This window comes from Paralichthys olivaceus, chromosome 22 (assembly GCF_024713975.1).
Source record: "Paralichthys olivaceus isolate ysfri-2021 chromosome 22, ASM2471397v2, whole genome shotgun sequence".
In the NCBI taxonomy this organism is placed as follows: Eukaryota; Metazoa; Chordata; class Actinopteri; order Pleuronectiformes; family Paralichthyidae; genus Paralichthys; species Paralichthys olivaceus.
Window position 1 is genome coordinate 7,983,543 of NC_091114.1, and position 22,076 is coordinate 8,005,618.

A 22,076-nucleotide genomic window follows, 5' to 3' on the forward strand; every position below is an offset into this window, starting at 1 on the left:
AGTGTCACACGTACGTGCCGTCGCCTTTGCTTTGCTGTGCTAAAGTGGGCCAGTAGTACAAGTTTGCATTGTGCAGCCCATAAATGTATACAACACTGTGCAGACTTACATTTAACCCTTTGACTACTGTACTGTATACTGAATGTCTAAAATATGTGTTGTATGGAAAACTAATACACTCTGTGATATTTAACATTGCAATTGACAATATAACCGATCATTCATTTGGGGGAAAAAGAAGGAAAGCAAACTAGGGTTGTTTTTTCAAATTGTCAGACTATTCCTTTTAAAATCAATACTTTAATATTTCATCCAGCCTTCAAAGCTTTTTGAGAATCTTTGTTGAGCCCCTTTAAGGTGTGATGTTTACAGTGTATACATCCTCTTTTGTGCTGTATGTCTAAAGAAAGACGGAGAAAACTAATGCTCCTGTTGAGGGACACACATAGCTGGACCCTCATGGAAAAGTACTGAAGGCCTTTTCATGCTGCTGCAGCCCAAAGAACCTGAACTGCATGACCTGGCTCTGTCAGCTCATTCACTGAAGCTCAGGCATCTATTGGTGGCACTTGAGAACCTCAGTATCAACACCATTCATTGCACATAGTGGGGTTTTAAATGACGCCTCCATATTGTGAAATAGGCCTTTCCCCGTCATATGTGCACTACCTAAACAACACATGGCATTGATGGCCTATACATGTTTACCAGCTTCGAGTTGCTGCTCCCTCCCCACATGGGTGTCCGAGTCACTGGATAAGGCTGTTTGTTTCCCAAGAGACGAGCAGGGCATCATTTCCCGTTTCCTTCCTGAGCCAAAGAACAGCCTCCTTCTTAGAAAGTGGATATCTGATCATGTTTGGGAACATGCCTGTCACCCTGGGACTGGGTTTATTTTATGGCCGAGATATGTTTATCTGTCTCTGAAGAGTTTTTGTGCATAATCTACATAAAAAACAATAATTGTGATTTTGTTTGCAATTAATTCTGTGCATTATCATCTTTATTCTTCATGTTAATTTACATGATATTCCCAATCGATCTGATCAGACCTGTATTCGTGTATCTTAGTTTTTAATATCAATCTGTCATAGTGTTTCTAGGGTGAGAAGTATAATTAATAGTAACAGTACATGACTTTGGACAATCTATTACTATACAAGCTGTCCTATGAGACCCTAATACTCATGAGGCCTTGTTATTTTCTGACTATATAGGTTTATTTGAAATGTCACTGACTAATATAATATGTCCAAATGTCATTTTCATTGGGGTCAGTGGTCGTGAGCCACTAACAAATCAAAACACTGACTTCCCCCTTGACTGAGAGTGATATTTCCATGGTAAACATGAGCTTGTGGTTTGCTCTTTGCTGACGTTGTATCACATGGTTCCTGCGTATTGAAATTCAAATCTTTCATACACTCCAGCATTTCACGGCCGTTTGCTGCCACTGGAGCTGGCAACGTGTGATGTTGGTGAAAGGAATTTTAAATCACTTTGACGCTTCAGTGCGATCTGACAGGAGTAAACACAGGCTGAGGGACAGTGCTCATAGTCCTGCAACAGACTCAATCCAGCACATGGTTCAGTAATTGTAGCATTCTATTTCATTCTATTTAATAATAAAGATGTGTTATTAAAATCGCTTACAAACACAGTACACAAAGTTAAATACACACAGAGGGCACCAAGCAGGACTGTGGAACATATCTTAAGATGACGAATCGATTTCCTTCCACCATCCAGAAATGAAGCCAAAAGTTCCTGGATACGAAGCCCGCCATTTTGCATGTTTGGGGCCAGAGTCTGCAGAGTAGGGATTATGGGATGGAGCCTCACCACTGATCTCCTGCCAGGATATGCATAACTTTGACTTTTACTGTCCCATTCCCTAACACGGAGAAGTTGGGGCTTATGACCTATTCTTCAGCCAGCCACCAGATGGACACTGAGACACTTTGGCTTAATCTTGGGGAGATTTCTTTATATACAGTCTATGCAGTCTTGTTAAGAGCTCGTTAATGTTAAAGTGCTTTAAACTTTTTTAATCTAGTACAATGTGGATCTGGTGAAGTCAACAAATTGGTCCAAGTCATGTGGTAAACAATGACCAGAAAAATGGAAACAACAAGCTTTACATTACAGAACTAATTAAGGTTTCTATTTTTCTCATTATTCAGTTTTGCCCTCATGTCAACGTGTCAATCAAAATCAAATCTTTGATGCTTTATGAGCTGCTGATATTTGAAAGACCATCTAAATACAGTGTGGTGCAGTTTCCGAGCACATGTTTTAAAATTGATTGCTGCCCATGGTCACAGATACCTCGAGGTGCAAAGCATCGCCATCGTAACTGCCAATAACATTGTGTCCTATCTTCCTTTGCCATTTTAGTGGCTCCAGTATGATTTGAATCCTGCTTCTGGTTTTACATTTAAAGTCAAGAACTTCTTGCTCTGATCAGATTACTTCAACTTCTGTGAGATGCATTAGTTTGAGTAACAAGAGGGTGAAGTTCTTAAATTAACCAGTTCTGTTGCTGTTAAATGTAACAAAATAGCACCAACAGACACATGATGCACATGTTTGACAGCAGAGTAAATCCTAAAAAAATATGGATATTTTGAGATGTTGCTATGCTGTTTGCTATTTGTGTGAATGAGTGTTACTTAAATGTCACTACAGTGTTTATCTGGTTGGTGTGTGACCTTGGTTGGGTGCTGCCTCTGGAGGGCTTGGAGCTGACAACTCCTCCATAACTAATGCACTGCTGGCTTCAGACATGGATTTCCATTATGCATAAGATTTTTTTTATTAAAGCAATGACAAATTGTGACAGATGCATTTCATTTCATTGAGATTGCACAGCACAAATAGGCTTCTATAAAGAAAGGGAATATAATGCGCAGTATCTGTATATGCTGTGACAAATCCCAAAGTAAACATGAACTAGGTTGACAGTTTTACCCTTGTGAATGATCAAAGTTCAACTCTGGTGTCATTAAGTCTCTTGAAATGTCAGCTGTGTTGCAAAGAAACTAATAAAAGTAAAAGGATCATTGACCGTGCATTTATTGATTTATCTTCATTTCATAAAAATGGTGAATAGCTTTGTACTGATACAAACAGGCAACAAAAAGAACAGGCATACATTTAGTATTTTTCTTCTTGCAAGGCTTGCTTAACATTTTGACTTTAAATACAGAATAAAAGTGTTTCCTTCTAATAATGGGATTATATTGGAAAGCATAATAAAAGGCAAATTATCATTATTATGAAATCCTGTCTGTTTAATTGTAGCCTGAGAGTGTGTGGGAGTGGTGAAGTGGCCACAAACCCTTTCTCCTCTCTCTCTTCATTTCTATTCATTTAATACAATATCTTCATTCCACTTCAGTATTCACCTGATTAACATTCAAAAGCTTCCTTTCCTTTAAATTATCCTGGTCATACTTAAATCCCCTGTGATGCATTGTCTGAATTTTGTCAATCATTCTACTCTAGATTCAGATTCATGTATATCAGATCAGACTCTCTATTTGACATGTTTTCTTGTTACTTGGCTCATGTCCTCATCCCTGAGATGCTTTGGGTACTTAAATTCTGGCAGTGGAAACAAATCAGCCTTTCATAACGTTGGTCGGTTTTGTCACCCAAGTTCTTCATTTAGTGACAGGAACAAACAGAGTTGCTCTTTAAAGAGTTCAAACTAATAAATTATTCTATGCATTGGTTAACTTTTGGATGCCATGTGCCAACAGCTTTTGGATCACTTTATTGTGCAATGGTACTATTATATTGAGAGAAAATAATTTTAATGTATGTCAAACACTAAAACTGCAGCTGGTGTATTTGATTTTTACAGTGTTTTGGATTAATGGTTTGTCCAGGTGCATTTGGAGTCTTCTAGGAGATCTTACTGCCATCTGGTGGAGAAAAAGAATAATTATTCAGTGAGAGTTACCTTAAAAAATATCATGACAAAAACATTTATTTTGACAAGGAAATATTTTGTGCCAAAGTCGTAACAAAAACTGACAGCAGGTAAAAACAAATTAAATTCACTCATGATCCACTCACCAATATGCCGATGGAGGGTTGGGTGAAGTGTTTTGAGTCCAATCTACTGGTGGTGAGAAGGTAATGGCTGAACTCCCTCTTTAATATTGAAAAAGAACCGTTGTCGCGCTTTTATTTTGAAGGAGTACAGGAAGCGTCAACTTCTTACACCTTGCGTTCTCGCGGTTGCCAGTGGCAACACAGACAGCGGGCCACAGAAACTTTTCTCTAAATGTGTTTTTGATTCGGTGTCTGTGACTGTGAGCGTCTGTGACTGTCTGTGTTCTCTGTAGTTCGCACTCACTGACAGGGAATGCCTCCTAAGGTGAGTAAGAAGGGCTCAGCGAAGAAGCTCGACACAGCAGCGGTGGCCAACAGGAACTGGGAGGCTGGCCTCACCGGGGCGCCCTTCGAAGAGGTCGGTACACCTGGTGCGGGGCCAGCGTTGCTAGCTACAGCGTCTGAAATGCTACACGCGTGTTAGCCGCAGGTGTCGTTTGGCTGTTTCATCTTCCAAACTGTTTCTTGATTCGGTGACATGAACCAAACTCTGAGGAACACACGTGCTGCTCCGTGGTAGAAGTTACTGCCGAGCTTCAGAGCTTGTGTTCAGAAGGAGGGGAGGTGTGTTCACGCCCTTCACGCGTGTTGCTTGTTGTGCTCACTCTCTCCAGGACTCATGGCGGGCCTGTGTGTGCTTGGTGGTCGGGAGAAGTCTTGAGGATGAGGAGCTGGTCCAGGCTCTGGCCGTGCAGAGACCTCAACGCAAACTGTTCACCCTGTTGACTCTGGACAGCACCATTGCAAAGGTCAACTTTCTTTGTGGTTATTTGTGTCTCCTAGCTGTTTTTGTTCTTGTAGCACCAAACCTCTTCCTCACTGTCTTGAACATCTTGTGCCTGGTGTGATACATATTTAAAAGATATATTTGTGTCACGGTGTTTGGTTTATTCCATTTGTATGAATTATCTGTTTCTGTTTTATCTCAGCTTTTTTCCACTTTGTTTGCACATCCCACTGTACTGAGTGAGAGCAGCTCAAACTCCTTGTATTTTGTAAACTGAAAATGTTCTTCTGTCCAACTCTATTACAGATCCATGAATTGGGAAATCCAAAAACAAAAAAACCTGATGATGTCCCCATGTTCTATGAGGTAAGTTTGAGATGTCTCAGAGGGGAAATTAGCAGAGATTCAATATTTTTTCATTAGCAGTTGGCCAGTGTAGCACTATCTGAAAAGAAACTGTGTGCTGGTGTACTTTAATCTTTGCATGTGTGCTTGTGTGTGTGTAAGTGCAAAGACTTTGCTCTTTTGTGACACATATGTTTTTGTATGTGCAGGTTACAGAGTCTGCCAAGGTGCAGTTGGATGCAGGAGAAGAGATTTCCTGTGACCTGATGGCAAAAATACTGAAATTCCAGCTGCTTGAGGTCAAAACAAATGATCAGAAGAGGAGGGCGGCTGAGCAGGTGAGTGCTTCTTCATATATGTGAAGCTGTTGCATGTGTTAAAGGTTTAGTAACAGTCCTGGATGGTGAGTGGATTTACATTCAGGTTATGGTCAACTATAAAGTGTTGCCATGTTCCTTGAATCTTTTTTCTGCACTGAAAAGCTGCTTGCCAATCATCATAGTACAGACTATGAAGTGACTTGAGCTGAACTGTTTCCTTTGGGTTTTTTTGTGCCATTTTGTCTGTCCATTTCTGTTTAAGGCTTCGGACGAGAGGGCAAAGGCCTGTTCACCCCCTGTCAACAAGGTCTCTGACAAAAAGGAAAAGGGTCTGCCGTCCAAGGAGAAGAAAACCAAACTCAAACGCAGGGATGATGGGCCACTTATATTCATAGGTAAAAAGTCAGATAGTATATATTCGACAAAAAAATATCCCATGAACACACAAACACTTCCTCCTAACTGGTGCCAACAAACACACACACACACACACACCACAACAGAGCATCAAATAACACTAATAATTAACTACAGCAGTGCAACAAGTAGGGGAATATATTTTCAATATGTAAAAAATTACGAGAAATTATTATACACAAGAGCTCGTGTGTACAGGTGTTAACATACTTTTGTGTTTATATGCGTGTGGGTGCAGATGATGAGCCTGACGATGGTCCTCAGCACTACATCCTGGTGCTGGGTTTCCACCAGCCCCACCTGATCGCGGTCCTTGATGCCATTGGTGTACATGTAGCCAATGTCATCAAGCTGTGTTCAGAGGAGGAACAACACACCTCTGAGTGCAACGAGCAGAGTCAGAGAACATCTCCAGTGTTGGATGCAGGTAAATATCTTCCAGTATTTGTGTATCCCCCTCTTCACCCATTTGATGAGGCAGAGGTCACAGCTTAGACATGCTTTCAAACATATCAGTGTACTTAATCTAAGGAGTGAATATTTCATACTTACAGTTGAGATGATTCATTTTTAATACATTTGAGGAATAAATTGATTCAATAAATCACAGACTCGTCTAGCATGGAGCGGGCTGCACGGGCCAGTAGACTGGATCTTTTCTGGTCAGGCCTGAGACCAGTTTTGGACAGCGCACCTCTCGACTCCAAGCTTCACAATGTGGCTCAGCTCAGCTACACTGTTCCAGATCTGTTACCGTCGATCCAGCCACAGGAGTCTGTGGTGAGATATATGTTTTGTAGATGTGTTCTCAGTATTGATTTTCTCATATAAAATATTGTTTCTTTTTCTTGCATGTTCTGTGTTTTGACTCACCTTCTTGCTGTTCGTTTTCATCACTCTCAAGCACTGTCTGTCTCAATGTCTGTGTCTCACTGTGTTTGCTTGTCGGACATTGACTATGACTTGATTTTGATTCTCATCTTTATGTGGGTTTACTGTGCGTCCAGCTGGAGTTGGGAAGTCGAGTCTTTGACAGTGTTGCCAATCTCATCTATGACTGTTTGGACTGGCGCAGGCAGCATCAGCACTACCGAGACAACATCAAGCTCATCAGTGTACCCACTGTTGTTGGGTTGGATTTTCCACCTAAACAGGTACATACATACAGTACACATGACAATCAGTGTTACCACATGATAGAGCTTCAACGAAGGATTATTTTAATTTATTATTAGACAATTTTTTCCTCATTCAAACATTTAAAAAAATCTTTTGCTCAGATCATTTTGATGTCTTCAAACATCTTGTTTGCTTGTACTGTATGATCCTCAATTACATGTTTTCATAACAAAAAAAAAAGGATCCATCTTAGCAGAGGATGGTTTCGATCCATCGACCTCTGGGTTATGGGCCCAGCACGCTTCCGCTGCGCCACTCTGCTGTTGAGCTTAAGTAGTTTGTTGAGCTCTTTTTCATGCTGACAGGCTGATAAAGTAGGGACTGCTGTAGCATTATTATGCAGTTAGTGTATAGAAGTAGTATCGCTAACAACATGATATTTTATCAAGTTGTATTTGTTTTGGCTTGTATGACACCTTTACGTGAAATACAATCAAGTAGTCATGAATGTCAGCCTGCCTGATGTTATTGATTGTAGTCTTCACTGCAGACTAATTGTTTGGTATGTACAACATCATAAAAAAGAGTTAAGTATGAAATGTAATTGAAAATATCACTAAGTATGAAAACATATATAAATAAACTGCAAATATTTATGCAGTATTTGATAAGCAGGAACCACAGACATTTCTGAATGTTTGCTTAAGGTACTGTAGTACAGTTACAAACCTCCAGGATGACAAGCTTAAACAATGGAAAGAGCTGCTGAAGTTATATGGCTCTTAAAGCCCCCCCCACCATGATCATCATAGTGATGTGTGTTCATTGTCATACAGTCTTAAATAAAGCATCATAAGCCAATTTAATCAGTTGGCTGCTTATTGTTTTCATAGGTTCTATATATCAAAAACTATTACTAGAGTTATTACCAAGTATGTTGTGTGTTTCTCTTGCTAGGATGTACCAACCCTTCCCCCCATGACTCCACACTCCAAGAAGAAGACATTGCAGGAGGAAAGCCCACCAGACCAAGGTAAAAGCCTTTCTCTGCCCTCCCATGTATTTTTGGCCAATGCTTGTGTGTGTTTTTGAATTAAAAACTAGAATGACAAATGTAATGTTTTTCTTTTCTATCATCTGTCCTTTGTGGACAGAGACCAAACTGCCTCCTCTCTCTACAGATGTGGACATGCGTTATTATAGCGACCTACTGAACCTGGTTCCACCCGAAGCTTGCTCAGTGCCCCTGATCTTACACTGTATGCTAGAGCAGGTCTGTCTATTCTCCAAGTCATTGTGCCATTCAATTTATTTTAAAGTTGCTATTTTAAGGTAAAACTTTATAGTGTTGTTTTTTGTGAGGTCAGCATGAAGAGTGTTTTTATTAATAACATAATGATGGACTATATACATTGGTTTAATTAACATTTCCTCAGATATTTCTAAAAGGGGATTAACTACTGTTCTTTGTTCCAGTCCATTTAAATAAGGCCGGGAAGGGTTCTTTTTAACTTATAATTCCAAATTGACTTCACCTAATCTGTCTTCAGGTGGTGTTGTCCTCTGAGCAGTGTGACCTAACAAAATCCTGCATGGCGGAGAAGCACAAACCCAGTGATGGTTCCTGGTTGGACTGTGAGCTGGTCGACTACATGCTCCAGAGCTTCCTGCCTCTGGTGCACACAGAAGAGGACAGAAGCCACATGTTAGACAGCTTAGTGACGGTGGTACAGAGCGACAAAGACAAGGAGGTAGAAAGCCCGAACTACACACATAAATAATTCTACAGCTTTTGTGCCCACACGTACTACTGTACGTACTACTGTACTAAAATTTTTTTTTTTTCAAGATCATATTTGTATGTAGGTGTAGCATTGGTGGTTCAATGGTAGAATTCTCGCCTGCCACGCGGGAGGTCCGGGTTCGATTCCCGGCCAATGCATCACAGTTCTTTTAGATGTGGAGAGGATCTGTGAAATTTGAAACTAGGTCATGTTACAGTTAGCAGGACATGTTACAGGCCTATCAAGCTACTGCGTCATGGTAGGAGGGGAGTGTCTCACTGAACATACGGAAATAAGGGGACTGAGATTTCTGTGAGGGGGAGAGTGAAATGGCTGAGACCGGCCTCCACAGGAGATGTAAAGCATTTGTCAGGCAATCACACTCATCTCTCATTTCCTGCTTTTGTTCTTTTTTTAAATGGGGGTTTTCAAAACCATGATCTTTAAGACAACAATATTTTGGTGATTTGACTCACTTACAACAATAATTTCTGCATTTTCATTCTAATAAAAAATAGAATCCATAAAACACTGCTATAAACATGGGAGAGAATCTCAGACGTTTTTATAATTACATTATTACATTATAAGGAGTGTGAAATCTGTTGCTTTTTTTTTCTGATTCCTTCTTTCCTGGTTCATTTGCTATATTTGATATTTTACTTTATTCCACTTGTTTACCTAATACACACAATCTCTGGTCTCCAAACCCAGATTGGATTTGAGGTGAGAATTACTTGTTTATTGGAACTGTAAAGATTCACCAAGGATTTCCCCAATAACTCCTGATTTTTCAGACAAACTCTACGCGGAATAAAATATTTTGCTAATTTGCTTCTCGTTGATCTTCTGTGTTAGAGACTAGTGGAGAAGTTTGGAGCAGAGGAGACTCAGAAGAAGTCAGATCACCCTTTGGTTATCAGACACCACGATGAGAGGGCACTGCGCTTGAGGGACATCAGTGTAAATACATTTTTCTGTTTTATTTGATATGTATCGTTAGTGTAATCCCTTTGTCTTTTTTGTCCTTATGTTTGGACCACAAGCCTTTTCATACATTGTATGTTTGTGTGTGTATATGACTTTCTCATAGACTGTGAAGGGTTTTGATCCCGCTGCGGTGGAGTTGTCCATGATAAAGTTGTCTCCAGTTATGGAACTTATCCATTCTGTGTCTGATCTGAGAAAGAGCAGCTCCTGCTGGATGGCCGCCAAACAGCAGCTGCAACACTACTGCACAGATGGTCAGGTTCAGAAACTATCAAAGGCACTCACCCCAATAAATACCCACCGTTGATTTGCATAATGTAATGTCTATCAATCAGGAAGATGTTGGTCAGCCTCAGTTTTCTTGGGAAAAGCTCACGATTAGCCGGCTTGCGAGTGACTTTATAATCCGATGTTATCCTGCAGATGTTGTGTCATGGCCCCAGGTGGAGCGTCTGCTTCATCAGAGTGTGTTTGAAACTATGCCACTGACCAGGCATGACCAAAATAACGTACTACAGAAAGCTGCAGGACCACAGGGAACACTGGAACCAGCACAGCAGCAGCAGACACCCACAATAATCCCCTGGGACAACCCACACTCATACGCTGAACAGCACCTTCAAAAACTAAAGACTAAAGGTATGTTACCCTTGTTTGGTGCATTCAATAACTGTGATGTTGTGATATTTTGTGATATGCAAATATCTCTCAGCTGTGTGTTAATTTGCCATGCCTCATAATTTATTTAAATTATAGGCCCAACATTTCTCACTGAGGACCCTGGTAAAACAGAGGTATTGTTCAAATCTTCTCATTACGGCAGCCTCTGACATTTTTGTAATAAATAAAGAGCATGTTTTCCTCCCAGTAATGTTTCATGTCATTTTTATTTTTCCTCCAGCAGTTCAGTGAGAGAGTGTGTCACCATCTGGAGCTATCTGACATTCAGAGCTGTAGGCAGAGGTCTCTGCTTGACTGGCATTACGCTGAACACCACGACACTTCAGTCTTCCCCCAGGTGTTATTTGTTATCTTATCTGTGTCAGCATGAGTAAACAGTTCTGCCTGCCATACGTGTTGCTCACCTCATTAGTGTTGTTAGATATGCTAATTGTGTTCAGACCTAATGCTTATCAGCATCAGATTAGTTAGTTCATTATTAAATTCTCTTTGCAGGGAGGATTTTTAATGTGAAGTTACAGACTGTTAAATTCTGTGATAAATGAATGAAACACACTTATGTACATCTCAGGGTTTAAAGAAAAAAAGCTTCTACAACCATTCATTTTGTGTAATCATTTTTTTTATTGGTACTCACAGGTACTGCAGGTAGCATCAGAGGAATACTGCTACCTTGACACCTTCAGAGGAAGCCACAACAACATCCTGTACATTTTTTGCCACAATCCCAGAAATCCCTATTACCATTGCAAGGAATCCTGGGATGTAGCACTTCACACTGATGTCAAGTTCAGGTCAGACTGCAAGTTCTCATTGTCACTTGATGATTTTTTCTGTTTGAGAATGAAACAAATGACTGATGACAAACTTTTCATAGGAAGTATCTGGAACATGTTGCTGATATCATATCAGATTGGACAAGAGAGGAGGAATTAAAGAGAGAAGCAATTCAACACAGCTGTGATGAGTCTCCAAAAGGTGCTGTAGCTTTTGGCAGAAGGCTCTGACAATAATAATTTATTTAATACCATACATACAAATGCAATCTTTGTTTTCCCCTAAACTAGATGAAAAGGTTACAGATTCTGCAGAGGAGGAGGACACATTGGAGCCTGTCATCAGAAAAGACTCTCTTAAAGTTTGTACCAACTGATGAAATATGTTTTATTTCAGACATTTTGACATTTACTGCAGACAGCAGTCTAAAAGTCTAATCCCTGATCACTTAAAATATGAATTGTTTTGCTGAGATCAGTGCATCAATTTGACCCAATTCTAAATCAGCCATGACATCCTTGCATCTATCTACTAAAAATAGAACAGGACCAGAGAGACCTCTTCAATCCCCACTCATTACTTGTAGTCCCTCACACGTTGACTGCAGTTTATAATAATGTGTGCATGACGTTATAGGCCTGGAAGTTGGAGCAGGAGCGGCTGAAGGAGGAGGAGATGGCCAAGAAATCAAAGAGGGAGAATACACCGAAAATCAAGCAGCAGAAGGAGGAGGCCAAGTTGACGGACAACAAGAATAATAAAACTTTGTCTGGTGGCAAGATGAGAAAAGGTGAGACAGCAGGCAGCTCAGTTAGGACCCCCACAGAGTCCTTCATTACCACAGTGCCCCCTGGGGAGGAAAACAAGGAGCTGCATCAGGCGGAGGAACACTTAAATGTGAGGGCTCACACAGAAACACTTTAATCAGCTGCATTTAGGTTTGCATTAAAAATAAAAACAGATAGTAGATGATCAGTTGTTTCCACTCACAAGTAATGCATTATTATGTATGCATGGTGTGTAGGGCTTCACAGGTTACAGCATGGATGGGAAGTTGATCCATGTGTCAGGTCGTCTTCAGCACCTTTTCCCCTCAGATGGAGGACACATCACTGTGGAGAATATCAACTATGTTGAAGGTATTTTTCAAGAAGCACAAGGAAAGTGCTGACAGCCAGACTAAATCAAACCATTGTCAGTTCAGGACACATACCAGCAAACAGCTTAGATGTTGAGAGATCATTACAAAACAATACATACAGGACATTTTTTGTGCTTAGCTTAGGTATTCCCTCAACACCTCTGTCTACAGCCACACCTCTCTCTACAGCCACATTTGTGTTATAAAGGAATTAAATGTGCAGATGCAGTACAGTTATTTGCTGAATGAATGAATAAGTGAAGTGAAGTTTTTTAACGCTGACATCTAGTGGTTGATAGGTACTTTGATGAACTTGCATGCATTTTGTGCGGTTTTCAATCCAGGTTCCTGCCTAATGAAACTGGCTGTGAATACGGATGGACATAATTTCTACACACACATCAACCAGGCTGTTATTCATCCTGCAAGGCCTCCAGCTCAGCCCCAAAACAAAGAAACCTGTGACAAAAAATACGATCGTAAAGGTAATGATGCTAAACACAACACAGAAACAAAGGGCCGTCCTGAGTCCAGAGAGTTGGTTGCATGAGAAATTGTTGAAATTGTAATTTTAGGGTTCTTTTCATCCACACTTACAATATTTTTAAAGTTATTTTGTGGATAGTACAGTTGAACAAACTAAGATGACCTGTGAATGATTATGTTTACATCATTTCTAGTCTCAGAGCCTGTGGAGGAGAAAAGACTGAAGCAGGGCTCCTTTACAGCAGTGCTAAACAACGGAGTTCGCCTCTCATACAGTTTCTATGGCCCCACAGGAGAATGCCGAGGTGGTTGTTTTAATTTTTCATTCATAAAATGTCAAGCCTTTGTGAAGCTTTTATTTGTATTTAAGTATTTCAGTCTTTACTTAATGTTGAAAACAATTTGACTCTTGTTATTATGTTTGGGCTGGAAACATTTGAATCTTCTTCACTATGCAGGCACATATTGAAAAAGCTGTTGACAGTGTTTTGTTTGGTGATGTTCTAGTGAATACTCACGAAGCAGAAGGGGACATCACAGACAACACCACCCTTGTCCCTTCCCCTCTCTCTTCCTCCACCCAGGACTCCAAGAGAACAGACATGGATTCAGTTCCTTTTAATAAACAAATCCCATCCAGCCAGTACAGACCTCAAGAATCCCAGGTTTCACAAAACGTGCATAAACACACAGAAAGACACACATACACAGATAATCTTAACCATGAACAATATTGTTATATTATTCCCCTTGTGTTCGCTTGTAGTCCAAGTTGTGTGAAGGTCAGCCAGCACGGCCATCAAGTCCATTCAACAGTGTCAACCTGTCTGTTCCTAACGGCCTCCTGCTGCAGTTTCTGAGAGAGGATACACAAGGTCAGCTATACACAGTGTTAAAAATGTACAGTATGTTAACGCTCACTCTCAGGTGTGTGTTCATACAAAAGGCTTGTGTATATTGAGGTGAGAATTTGAGAATTTTAACTATTGCGTCAACCCTTCGACACTCATCTTTGTATTTTGGGGACCTCGTGAAAATGAAATAATGAATCATAGGAGTTTAATCTGATGTAATAACTAAATATGTCTAAATTGACCTACTCATACACTCAAGAGAATACTGCCAGTTATTTTGATGTCTACAAAATAGTGTAAATGCAAAGAGGAAGCAGGAAATGAATGCATCCTCTGTGCATCATATTCCCTCTTATATTCCCTCTCAACTATTTATCACATTATTTGTGCATCTAGAAGAGGACTCAGAGGTGCTGGTGAGACAGAGCTTTCCTCTCCATGGCAGGGGAGAGGTGAGGCAGCTTCTGGACCCCTCCCTCTCCAAGGAACTGTCCCGCATTGTCACCAGCCAGGGAGCTGTGATCCGTTTCATGAGAGATGGGTCCACAAAGGTAAACGTACACACATAATCATAAAGAGGCAAACATGCTAACACATTTACAACTGGTTAAGCGTAGGTAGTACCCAACATCAAGGATTCCTTTATAATAACAGTGATGACATTACACCCATACAGGCACACGAACCATTAGCTTCATCTGTGTGTACTTCAGGTGCTGTTTGCAGATGGGTCAGTCAGTTCCAGCCGGGATGGTGGTCCAGTGTGGGCGTCTGAGTCTGAGGTCGAGGAGGAAAACACTGAGGACAACATGAAAGGTCAGACTGCACTGCAGCCGAATCTGAAAAGGGGGCACTCTCCATTATTTAATGCAATTTGATGCCCCCCCTGCTATGAAGATAATCAAGTATAATTTTCAATGATACACAGTGTCATACTGTCTTTGTACCTTTTGTGTGTGTACAGAACAGAGCACAGAAAAGACGGCTGATGCTCAGAGAGGCTGTTGGTTAACTACGACTCCCTCTGGGGCTCACATCTGCACAGTGGGGACCACACACAAACACTTACCCACCACCCCTCTTCTGGCCTTCAAGGCTACAGACCCCATAACCCATGAGGTAAGAGTGCAGTATTACTCCTCATTGTATGCAGGTTACCAGGTTACCTAAATTGTCAGAGACACAGGGCCCAGTCTGACATTAATACACTAATTCTACACTATGGTTGAGCTTGGCATGTGTTGTTGTGTCAGGTGATGCTGAGCAGGGAGGATCTGGTGGTTTCTGTCCAGAACCCAGATGGCTCTTTAAGTGTGGAACATGCAGATGGAACCCGGATCACCAGTCTCCACCAAGAAAGACCACCAAACACAGGTGACCAGCAGTGCAAACCTGCACTCACAAATTGCATTTTTTAGTCAAGTATAGTTTTTCAACCTGAGTCCTTGTGTCTGTCACTTTTCCAGGGGAACAGCGAGAGAGTGTGACTCTTAACGTCTCTTCAGAATGCGTATGCAGCTGCACCGAGTGTGTGTGTGTCACATGCTGCGCAGACAGCATCAATGAGGATATGTACAGTCGGGATACTTGCAACACTGGAGACAAGAAAAACAGGGACAATGCAGGGAAAACATGTGGCAAGGAGAAAGATCGTACAAAGTTGATAGCGTGTGAGCATGTTTGCGATGAAAGTGAGTGTGATGAAAATGCATTGTGTACGAATGGTGTGGAGAGTGTGTTTGCAAAAGAGATTGGTGAGACAAGTGCATGTGGCGTGTCGACCAAAGAGAGAGTGATGCTGGTGGAGAAGGAGGGCTGCGCTACAGTGGTGATGTATCCAGAGAGACACACGGCTCACGTCTTTTTGGCTGATGGAACTGTCATCACTGGGAACAACCTAGGAGCCTATCAGGTGGGATGTTTATACCAAATATGCTTTTTTTTTTAAAGAAAAGTTTGATTATCTTGATGGAAGTGTTTTTAGCCTACATATATCAGTTCTGTCTTGATATGACAAGCAGAGGACATAAGTAAAACATGAGTCAAATTTTGCAGAATTTGTTGACAGACTATTTTAGGCAGAATCATCGTTTGTTAACCTGCTTTGTTTCATGCGTCCAAGGTGTTCCCATCTAGCGTGGGGCTCCTGCAGATCCAAAGTGACGGCAAGTGTGTATACTCCTCTGACCCACTTGTAACCCCCAGTCCGATGGGGGATACTCCCACAAACCAACCAGGAAGCTACACCATGAGTCACACAGACAAAGTGGCCTGTGATATTACAGACACTGATGGGAACCACTTCCAGGTATATTATCAGTTGTATCAGAATCTTGAGAAAACAACTCTTCTGAAAAATAAAAATAAATAACTTTGAAATTATGCAATTTGAACACATTTCTGTACTCATCGTCTTTTCTTAAAATGTTGGAAACAATAACAAACTGTGTTGCAGGTGATGGAGGATGGGCAGGTATCAGTGCTAAACGTCAGTCCCACTCCAAGCACACCGAAACATGACGAGGAAGAGCTGGAGGAGGAAGAGGAAGACAGAGAAGTGTCCAGGCCCCATGAAAAATATGGAGAACATTGTCCTAGGTGGGCTTCCGTAGTATTTGGCATTTCCACACTGTTGAAGCTGTTTCACTTCATAAACAGTTTATGAACTATCAGATACCATAATAATAATAAACCACTCAGGGGGCACATATTCAACTATTTGGTTATTGTTAATACTGGAAAAGAAAAGCCCTAGTTAAGTGATGACTCCAAAATATCCAAATTGCTAAAAAACTCTCATAATTAATAGTGTGAGATGGAATGGAAATGGTGTGGAGTTTTACTTTAAGCTTGAAAACATACAGTATCTTGTCCTCTAGGCTGTTTCTGGTACATGAGGACGGCTCAGGTACTGAACTGCTGCGCTCTCAAACTGTGGAGAAGCTGCTCCATCAGGCGTACTCTGACCCTACCATAGCAGTGCGGAAGGAACCACTGCCGGACACACAAGGTGCACAAATATCATTTCAATTAACAAATACAATAGTATTTCAGAGGGGAGGAATCAATAAGAACGTATTATGGTGTCATGTAGCGATTATTTAGTTAAAAGCATAATATTTTTACAGTAAGTTGATTACACTCTATCCTTTCTGTTATTTATTGAAAGAAAAAAAATGTGTGTATCTGTGCTTCCAGATGAATTTGGTATTACCATCCTAAAGCCCAGTCACCAGAGTGTGTGGTCCCAGTGGATCCTAGGGAAACAGAACCCTGACATAACCCCTCCCAACCTCAGAAACCGCAGCTGGCATGACTTCCCTAGTATAGAGGTACATGCACACACAGGCAAACAACACACTCAGGGCCAATCACTGACACTTCCCTCATGTATTTGTGTTTCTCTCTGTCTCAGAAGAAAAGCGCAGGTCCTGCGTTTGGTACCAACATGGGACGAGGTCTGACTCTGAGAGAGCGTTCTGGTGGTTCTGCAGAACAGCACCAACCTGTCAGGAGCTGCCCTAAAGTACTGGAGATGAGGGAACTGTACCAGCACCAACCATTTACCACATTGCTTAAAAATACTATAGATACACGACTGAAGGTAGTACTCATCCAGCATCCTTTGTTTTAAAAATGATCATGAGGTGGTGTATTTCCTCAGCAATATTTGTGCTTTTTTAAACTTTTATGTTTTATATTTATCTTATCTCGTGGTTTAGAGCGAAATGGGTTAGAGCAGGAGCAGGCACCTGAAAACTACCTTTGTTACTTTCAGTTGTGACATTTTTATGGACATTTTTTCACAAGATTGAAACAGATGTTAAAATGTTGCTCTGACTGTAGGAATACATCGAGAGCTTGATGGAGAGGAGGCAGCGATCAGAGGCCATGAAGGTTAAAGACCCTCGCACCAATAAGGAGAGTGTCCATGCCAGTGATCTGCTCAATCTGGTCCTGGTCAGTACACACACACACACACACACACACACACACACATATGTATATGTATATAATATATATGTTATATATATATATGTCGTGTATTTTTCAGTCTTTCACAGAGGAAGAGGATACAAATCCCACCTTTTTGAAGAGGACTTCAGGTGGGCAACTTTTATGTGTTTATGATTTTTGTATTTTATGTGAAAGATTGAAATGGAACTGGAACTAGACTGGAATCAGATTATTGATACCAATATATATGTGTTAATCATCAAAATATAGTTTGTTGTCAATAATGTTTACTTAAATGTGTGATGATAAGGTGTTTTTAAGTCCAATGCACTTCAGTCGTTTGTCACAAACACTAAATTCTTCTGTGTGTATCCACAGTGGACATTGGCAGTCTTTACAGCCAAGGTATTGGAGCTCAAGATGAACAGCGAGATATTTCCAAAAACACAAGCTCAGCAGATAGTGTCAGGTAAGAGAGATTCAATTGAAACATGTTCATTTGTGAAATAACACTCTCTAAAATGACACTTCTACATATTTGAAAAGGTTTAAACTATTATAATGTCTCTCCTATTCAGTTTTGTTAATGTGAAGGAGTCAAAATGGAATGAAAGACTTGCACAATACAGGTAAATATAAAGATACAGCTCAATAAGTGAATCATTACCTTGTTAAAAGCATTGATTCTAGTTTTTTCTCGTAAATATTCTCTGAGACACATTAATGGACTAAGATGACACCTGAAGTAAATATTTTATGTGTTATTGTCGAAACGGAATACATATGGCTGTTGCTGTGTTTCTCCTTTGAAGATAATTGTTATGTACAGCAACTGCAATTCCACTAAAAGATGATTGCAGGATAGATAATGGACAAACAAGGGAAATGATGGCACTCCCATGGCAACAGGTAGATTCACTTTGTGCTGGCAGCCATCAACTCATCAGTAATTTTCTCTGCTTGCATGTGTGAGTCAGACAGGAGGTGTGTGAGGAGAAGGCTTGGAGAGCAGCTTTGAGAATGGAGAGCATTGTTCCTTATTTCCACCTAGAAAATATTCCATTGTACCAGGTACTGTATATGTCCACTTTTATATTTTGTATATCATTTTATGTGGCTAAAAAGTAATAAGTCTGAACACACATTCCTTCAACATTTCTTAATTTATATAGAGGAATCCACAATGTACACTAAGAGATGCAGCTTTGTGTTTTTCCAGAATCTGCTGCAGAACCAAGCACCAGACATGAAGAGTCTCTCCATGGATCTTCCTCCAATCCCTAAGTCAGACAGTGCTGGGGCCTTTCTGAAAGATGCTCCACAAGAGAACAGTTAAGTCATGATTTTGTAAGGATTTACTCGTAGCTGCTAAGATGAAACACAAGCTAAATTCAATATAACTTAAAGTGATGTAAAACTCAATTTAAAGCCGTTGCCAAGTTGCTTAAAGAGCATTATAATTGTGGATTTGATAAAAATACATTCTGTATGATATACTGTATTTGTGTTTGTCACTGCAGCCCCACGACCTTTAAACCCAACACCTTCTCAGTCTGCAAGGTAATAATGAGAAGCATGCTACGAACTGTTTTTTGTTTTTCTTGTGTTTAATTAGGTTTTCACTTTTGGGTTGTAATAGGTGGCAAGGCTTGTATCTTTATTCCATAAATTACTTGTCTAATTTATGCTGTTCCGACGCTGCTTAACATCTGGTATTTTCCTCTCAGTCGTGCAGCAGGAAGTGACGGGATGCCAGTGAGGAGACCCACTAACCCCACACCTCAGACTGCTGGTTTGTACCTTGCCCTTCTCATTTATTTCATGCTCAAAGGAATCTTCCAATCAGATACCTTACCAGTGACGTGTCAAATGCCAGACTGTTCTCAGATATTGTCTAGAAGCAGCATAATCAAGCAGTAACTACTTTACAAGTAACAACATTAAACCTGACCGGCTTCTCGATGACATAGTACAAAGACATGAAAAACTTGTAAAACCTATTTTTCTGTTTCATTTTAAGATGTTGGTCATGAGCCCCAAACACGTGTCTCATTCACTATCTGATTTCCACATTACTTTCCCGTTAGACGTCATGTTGGTTTGGTGGATTTTATACTTTGAATCACATGGAAGAGTGACTATGTTCTACTGTATGTGTCTCTGTGCCAGGTGAAAGCAGTCAGAGGGCTTCATCTGGGCCACATAAGTCTGTCCAGGTGGATGTGACTGGAAAGCCCAGAGGGACTAAAGTCAGACTACCGACCTCTATCCTCATATCTAAACCCTGCAGTGAGCCAAGTCAACAGGTACACAGACATTGAGATACACACATTAAATGTCAGTAGATCAACTGTGTTTGAATTCAAATATTTGTACATTTAATTACATTACACAGCTAATTTAGTTAAAATATTCCATTGTAAATATGGTAATCAAGTGTTTCTTTAAAGCCTTTCTTATTTTTGAACAGCCGGGATGCTGTATCCATATTTTGCCTGTGAATATTAAAAATGATTCTCAAGTGACGTCTTGAGGTGGGGATGTGCCACTTTAGAGCATATCTGGAGATCCTGTAATATACAACATACGTTTCAATACACATGTTTCTCTATCACTGTTAAACAAATACCGTTCCTCCTGTATTCACGCAACACTCTGTTTGTGTCCAGTTCCAGCTCCTCCCATCCACCATCGACTTCGGTACAGTGCAGAAGGGCACCATGTCGGTCATCACTGTGGAGATGAAGAACGTGGGTGTTGACACCTGCAGGTACGGACGATGATCCTGATGATGGGTGAATGATTGAGTACACAGGCAGTTCTAGACTTCAGATAGGCACAGGTGAATTGATGGTCACTGTATCTCTGGCAGGTTTCACGTGAAACAGCCTCATCCTGCCACAGGCCTCTGTGTCATCTACAATCCTGGGCCTGTACGTTTCCATCTGGATCTTATCATTACAGTAAATATTACTCCTCGTGTTTGAATTGGCTTTTTCCCTAAATCAACTCGTATTTGTCCAGGTGGCTACTGGGCAGCAGGTGGAACTGCAGGTTCAGCTGTTTACTGTGTGTACAGCCCAAGCAGGAGAGGTAGAGGCAAAAAAACACATCTCCCAGGATATTATCATCCGCACTGAGACAGACATCTTCCACCTGCCAGTCACTGCGAATATCCTTCAACTAGATCAAGATTTTCATTTTACTTGGGAAGAAAACTTTGCTTTTCATTATCTATTCAAGTATTTTCTTAATGAGTTTTTTGTCCATGAACCACATGAGCTAATATTCAGCCTTCTATTGTCCTCGTGACATATCAATTTGCAAATACTTAATGAAATCACATCTCAGCATTCCTTAATGTTGTCTGACTCATAGGCTGGTTTTCAAAATTTTAATTAAATGGCAACAGCATGAAATTCCCTCAGAGGAAGGAAACTGAAGTAATTTAACTTTAATTGAAAGTCAATTATAGTTTGTGTGAAATGTCTACAGTTGCAGTCAGCTAGATCTGTGTAGTGATATACATGATGAAGTCATATTGGTCCTTAAACAGTTTCACCCATCCTTCCTAAGAGGTTGTATGACATTTGGCTCAAGGACCGCACCAGTGCGCACAAAAAGAAAAGCTCCAGGGTTCTTGAGCCCTCCCCCAGTCTGCCAGATGGTCAGGGAGTCACACTCAGACGACCCAATACCCTCCTGACCAGTTCTGCTGCAAAACCAGGTCGGTGACTTAAACCAAGATATAAACCCAAACTACACATCTTTGAGTGGAAAGAATATCAGTATCCCTGAACCTGTTCTTGTTTGTAAATTGCAGGAAATCTGAATCGCACAACAAGTCAATGAGGAATACACAAAAACCACTACACAATCGAATAGTTTGAATGGATTTTGTTGGGGTTTTCTTTAAAATAAAATCCTTATTAACACATGAAGTCAGACATTTGTGTGTTCTTTAAAAGACGTAAGATGAGATAAGATAGTCATTTATTAGTCCCACAGTTGGAAAATTTGCTGTGTTGCAGCAGCAAAGTGGACAGTCAAAAATGCATTACATGTATAACATGCAATACAAGCACAAGGAGATGTAGAATTCATTTTTACAGTGTAATCAGAATATATACAGTGTAACAGAATTGCTCAGATAGAAACGATTACTGCAGAGATAACCTTAGTGACTCTATGGAGGGTGCAGTTCTACAAATGATAAACAGAAGCTGTGGCCATTTTAACTCTTGACTTGTCAGAATATGGATGTTCCCCTCTGACTGTGCCTCTCATACAGGGGGATGAGGGGGACACGCGCCTGTGCGTGTGCTCAGGTGAATAGATGGGGGTGGGGATGTTGGT

The 22,076-nt window shown here is 40.7% G+C and overlaps 1 protein-coding gene, 1 long non-coding RNA gene and 2 other non-coding genes across 8 annotated transcripts; 2 read left to right on the plus strand and 2 right to left on the minus strand.

Annotated features, from left to right (window-relative positions):
* Positions 1-3,057: 3,057 nt before the first annotated feature.
* Positions 3,058-4,224, minus strand: LOC138406451 (uncharacterized). Its single transcript, XR_011239904.1, has 2 exons — positions 4,084-4,224; positions 3,058-3,929 (listed from the first exon to the last, which is right to left on the minus strand). It is a non-coding gene; the product is annotated as an uncharacterized lncRNA (long non-coding RNA).
* A 15-nt stretch (positions 4,225-4,239) lies between these two features.
* On the plus strand, positions 4,240-21,661 carry spag17 (sperm associated antigen 17). Of its 5 annotated transcripts, none has more exons than XM_069518771.1 (49): positions 4,240-4,480; positions 4,737-4,871; positions 5,156-5,215; positions 5,404-5,532; positions 5,777-5,909; positions 6,170-6,358; positions 6,542-6,711; positions 6,939-7,085; positions 8,008-8,083; positions 8,205-8,323; positions 8,601-8,801; positions 9,693-9,797; positions 9,928-10,078; positions 10,248-10,463; positions 10,581-10,618; positions 10,726-10,842; positions 11,145-11,299; positions 11,383-11,483; positions 11,573-11,643; positions 11,919-12,179; positions 12,307-12,421; positions 12,768-12,908; positions 13,104-13,214; positions 13,417-13,586; positions 13,676-13,784; positions 14,160-14,314; positions 14,477-14,579; positions 14,728-14,882; positions 15,017-15,137; positions 15,230-15,675; positions 15,886-16,071; positions 16,219-16,361; positions 16,643-16,773; positions 16,962-17,095; positions 17,179-17,367; positions 17,610-17,723; positions 17,818-17,869; positions 18,099-18,189; positions 18,299-18,349; positions 18,698-18,791; positions 18,940-19,051; positions 19,241-19,280; positions 19,448-19,512; positions 19,890-20,026; positions 20,390-20,490; positions 20,593-20,653; positions 20,745-20,892; positions 21,283-21,447; positions 21,544-21,661. In XM_069518771.1, the coding sequence occupies exons 1-49, from the start codon at positions 4,376-4,378 to the stop codon at positions 21,570-21,572; spliced, it is 6,348 nt and encodes a 2,115-aa protein (XP_069374872.1). In that variant the 5' UTR covers positions 4,240-4,375; the 3' UTR covers positions 21,573-21,661. The 5 variants fall into 5 exon arrangements, with proteins under 5 accessions (XP_069374872.1, XP_069374874.1, XP_019951377.2 ...); XM_069518773.1 differs by having other exon boundaries at positions 17,182-17,367; XM_020095818.2 differs by having other exon boundaries at positions 13,417-13,574.
* Positions 7,301-7,372, minus strand: trnam-cau (transfer RNA methionine (anticodon CAU)). The gene has a single exon. It is a non-coding gene; the product is annotated as a tRNA-Met (tRNA).
* On the plus strand, positions 8,922-8,992 carry trnag-gcc (transfer RNA glycine (anticodon GCC)). The gene has a single exon. It is a non-coding gene; the product is annotated as a tRNA-Gly (tRNA).
* Positions 21,662-22,076: the final 415 nt, after the last annotated feature.

Bases quoted from the DNA above. Each gene is read 5' to 3' on its own strand.
- spag17 (XM_069518771.1), top strand. From the start codon at position 4,376: ATGCCTCCTAAGGTGAGTAAGAAGGGCTCAGCGAAGAAGCTCGACACA. The intron at 10,464-10,580 runs GTATGTTACCCT...TTTAAATTATAG, and splicing joins TCAAAAACTAAAGACTAAAG to GCCCAACATTTCTCACTGAG. The intron at 14,315-14,476 runs GTAAACGTACAC...TGTGTACTTCAG, and splicing joins TGAGAGATGGGTCCACAAAG to GTGCTGTTTGCAGATGGGTC.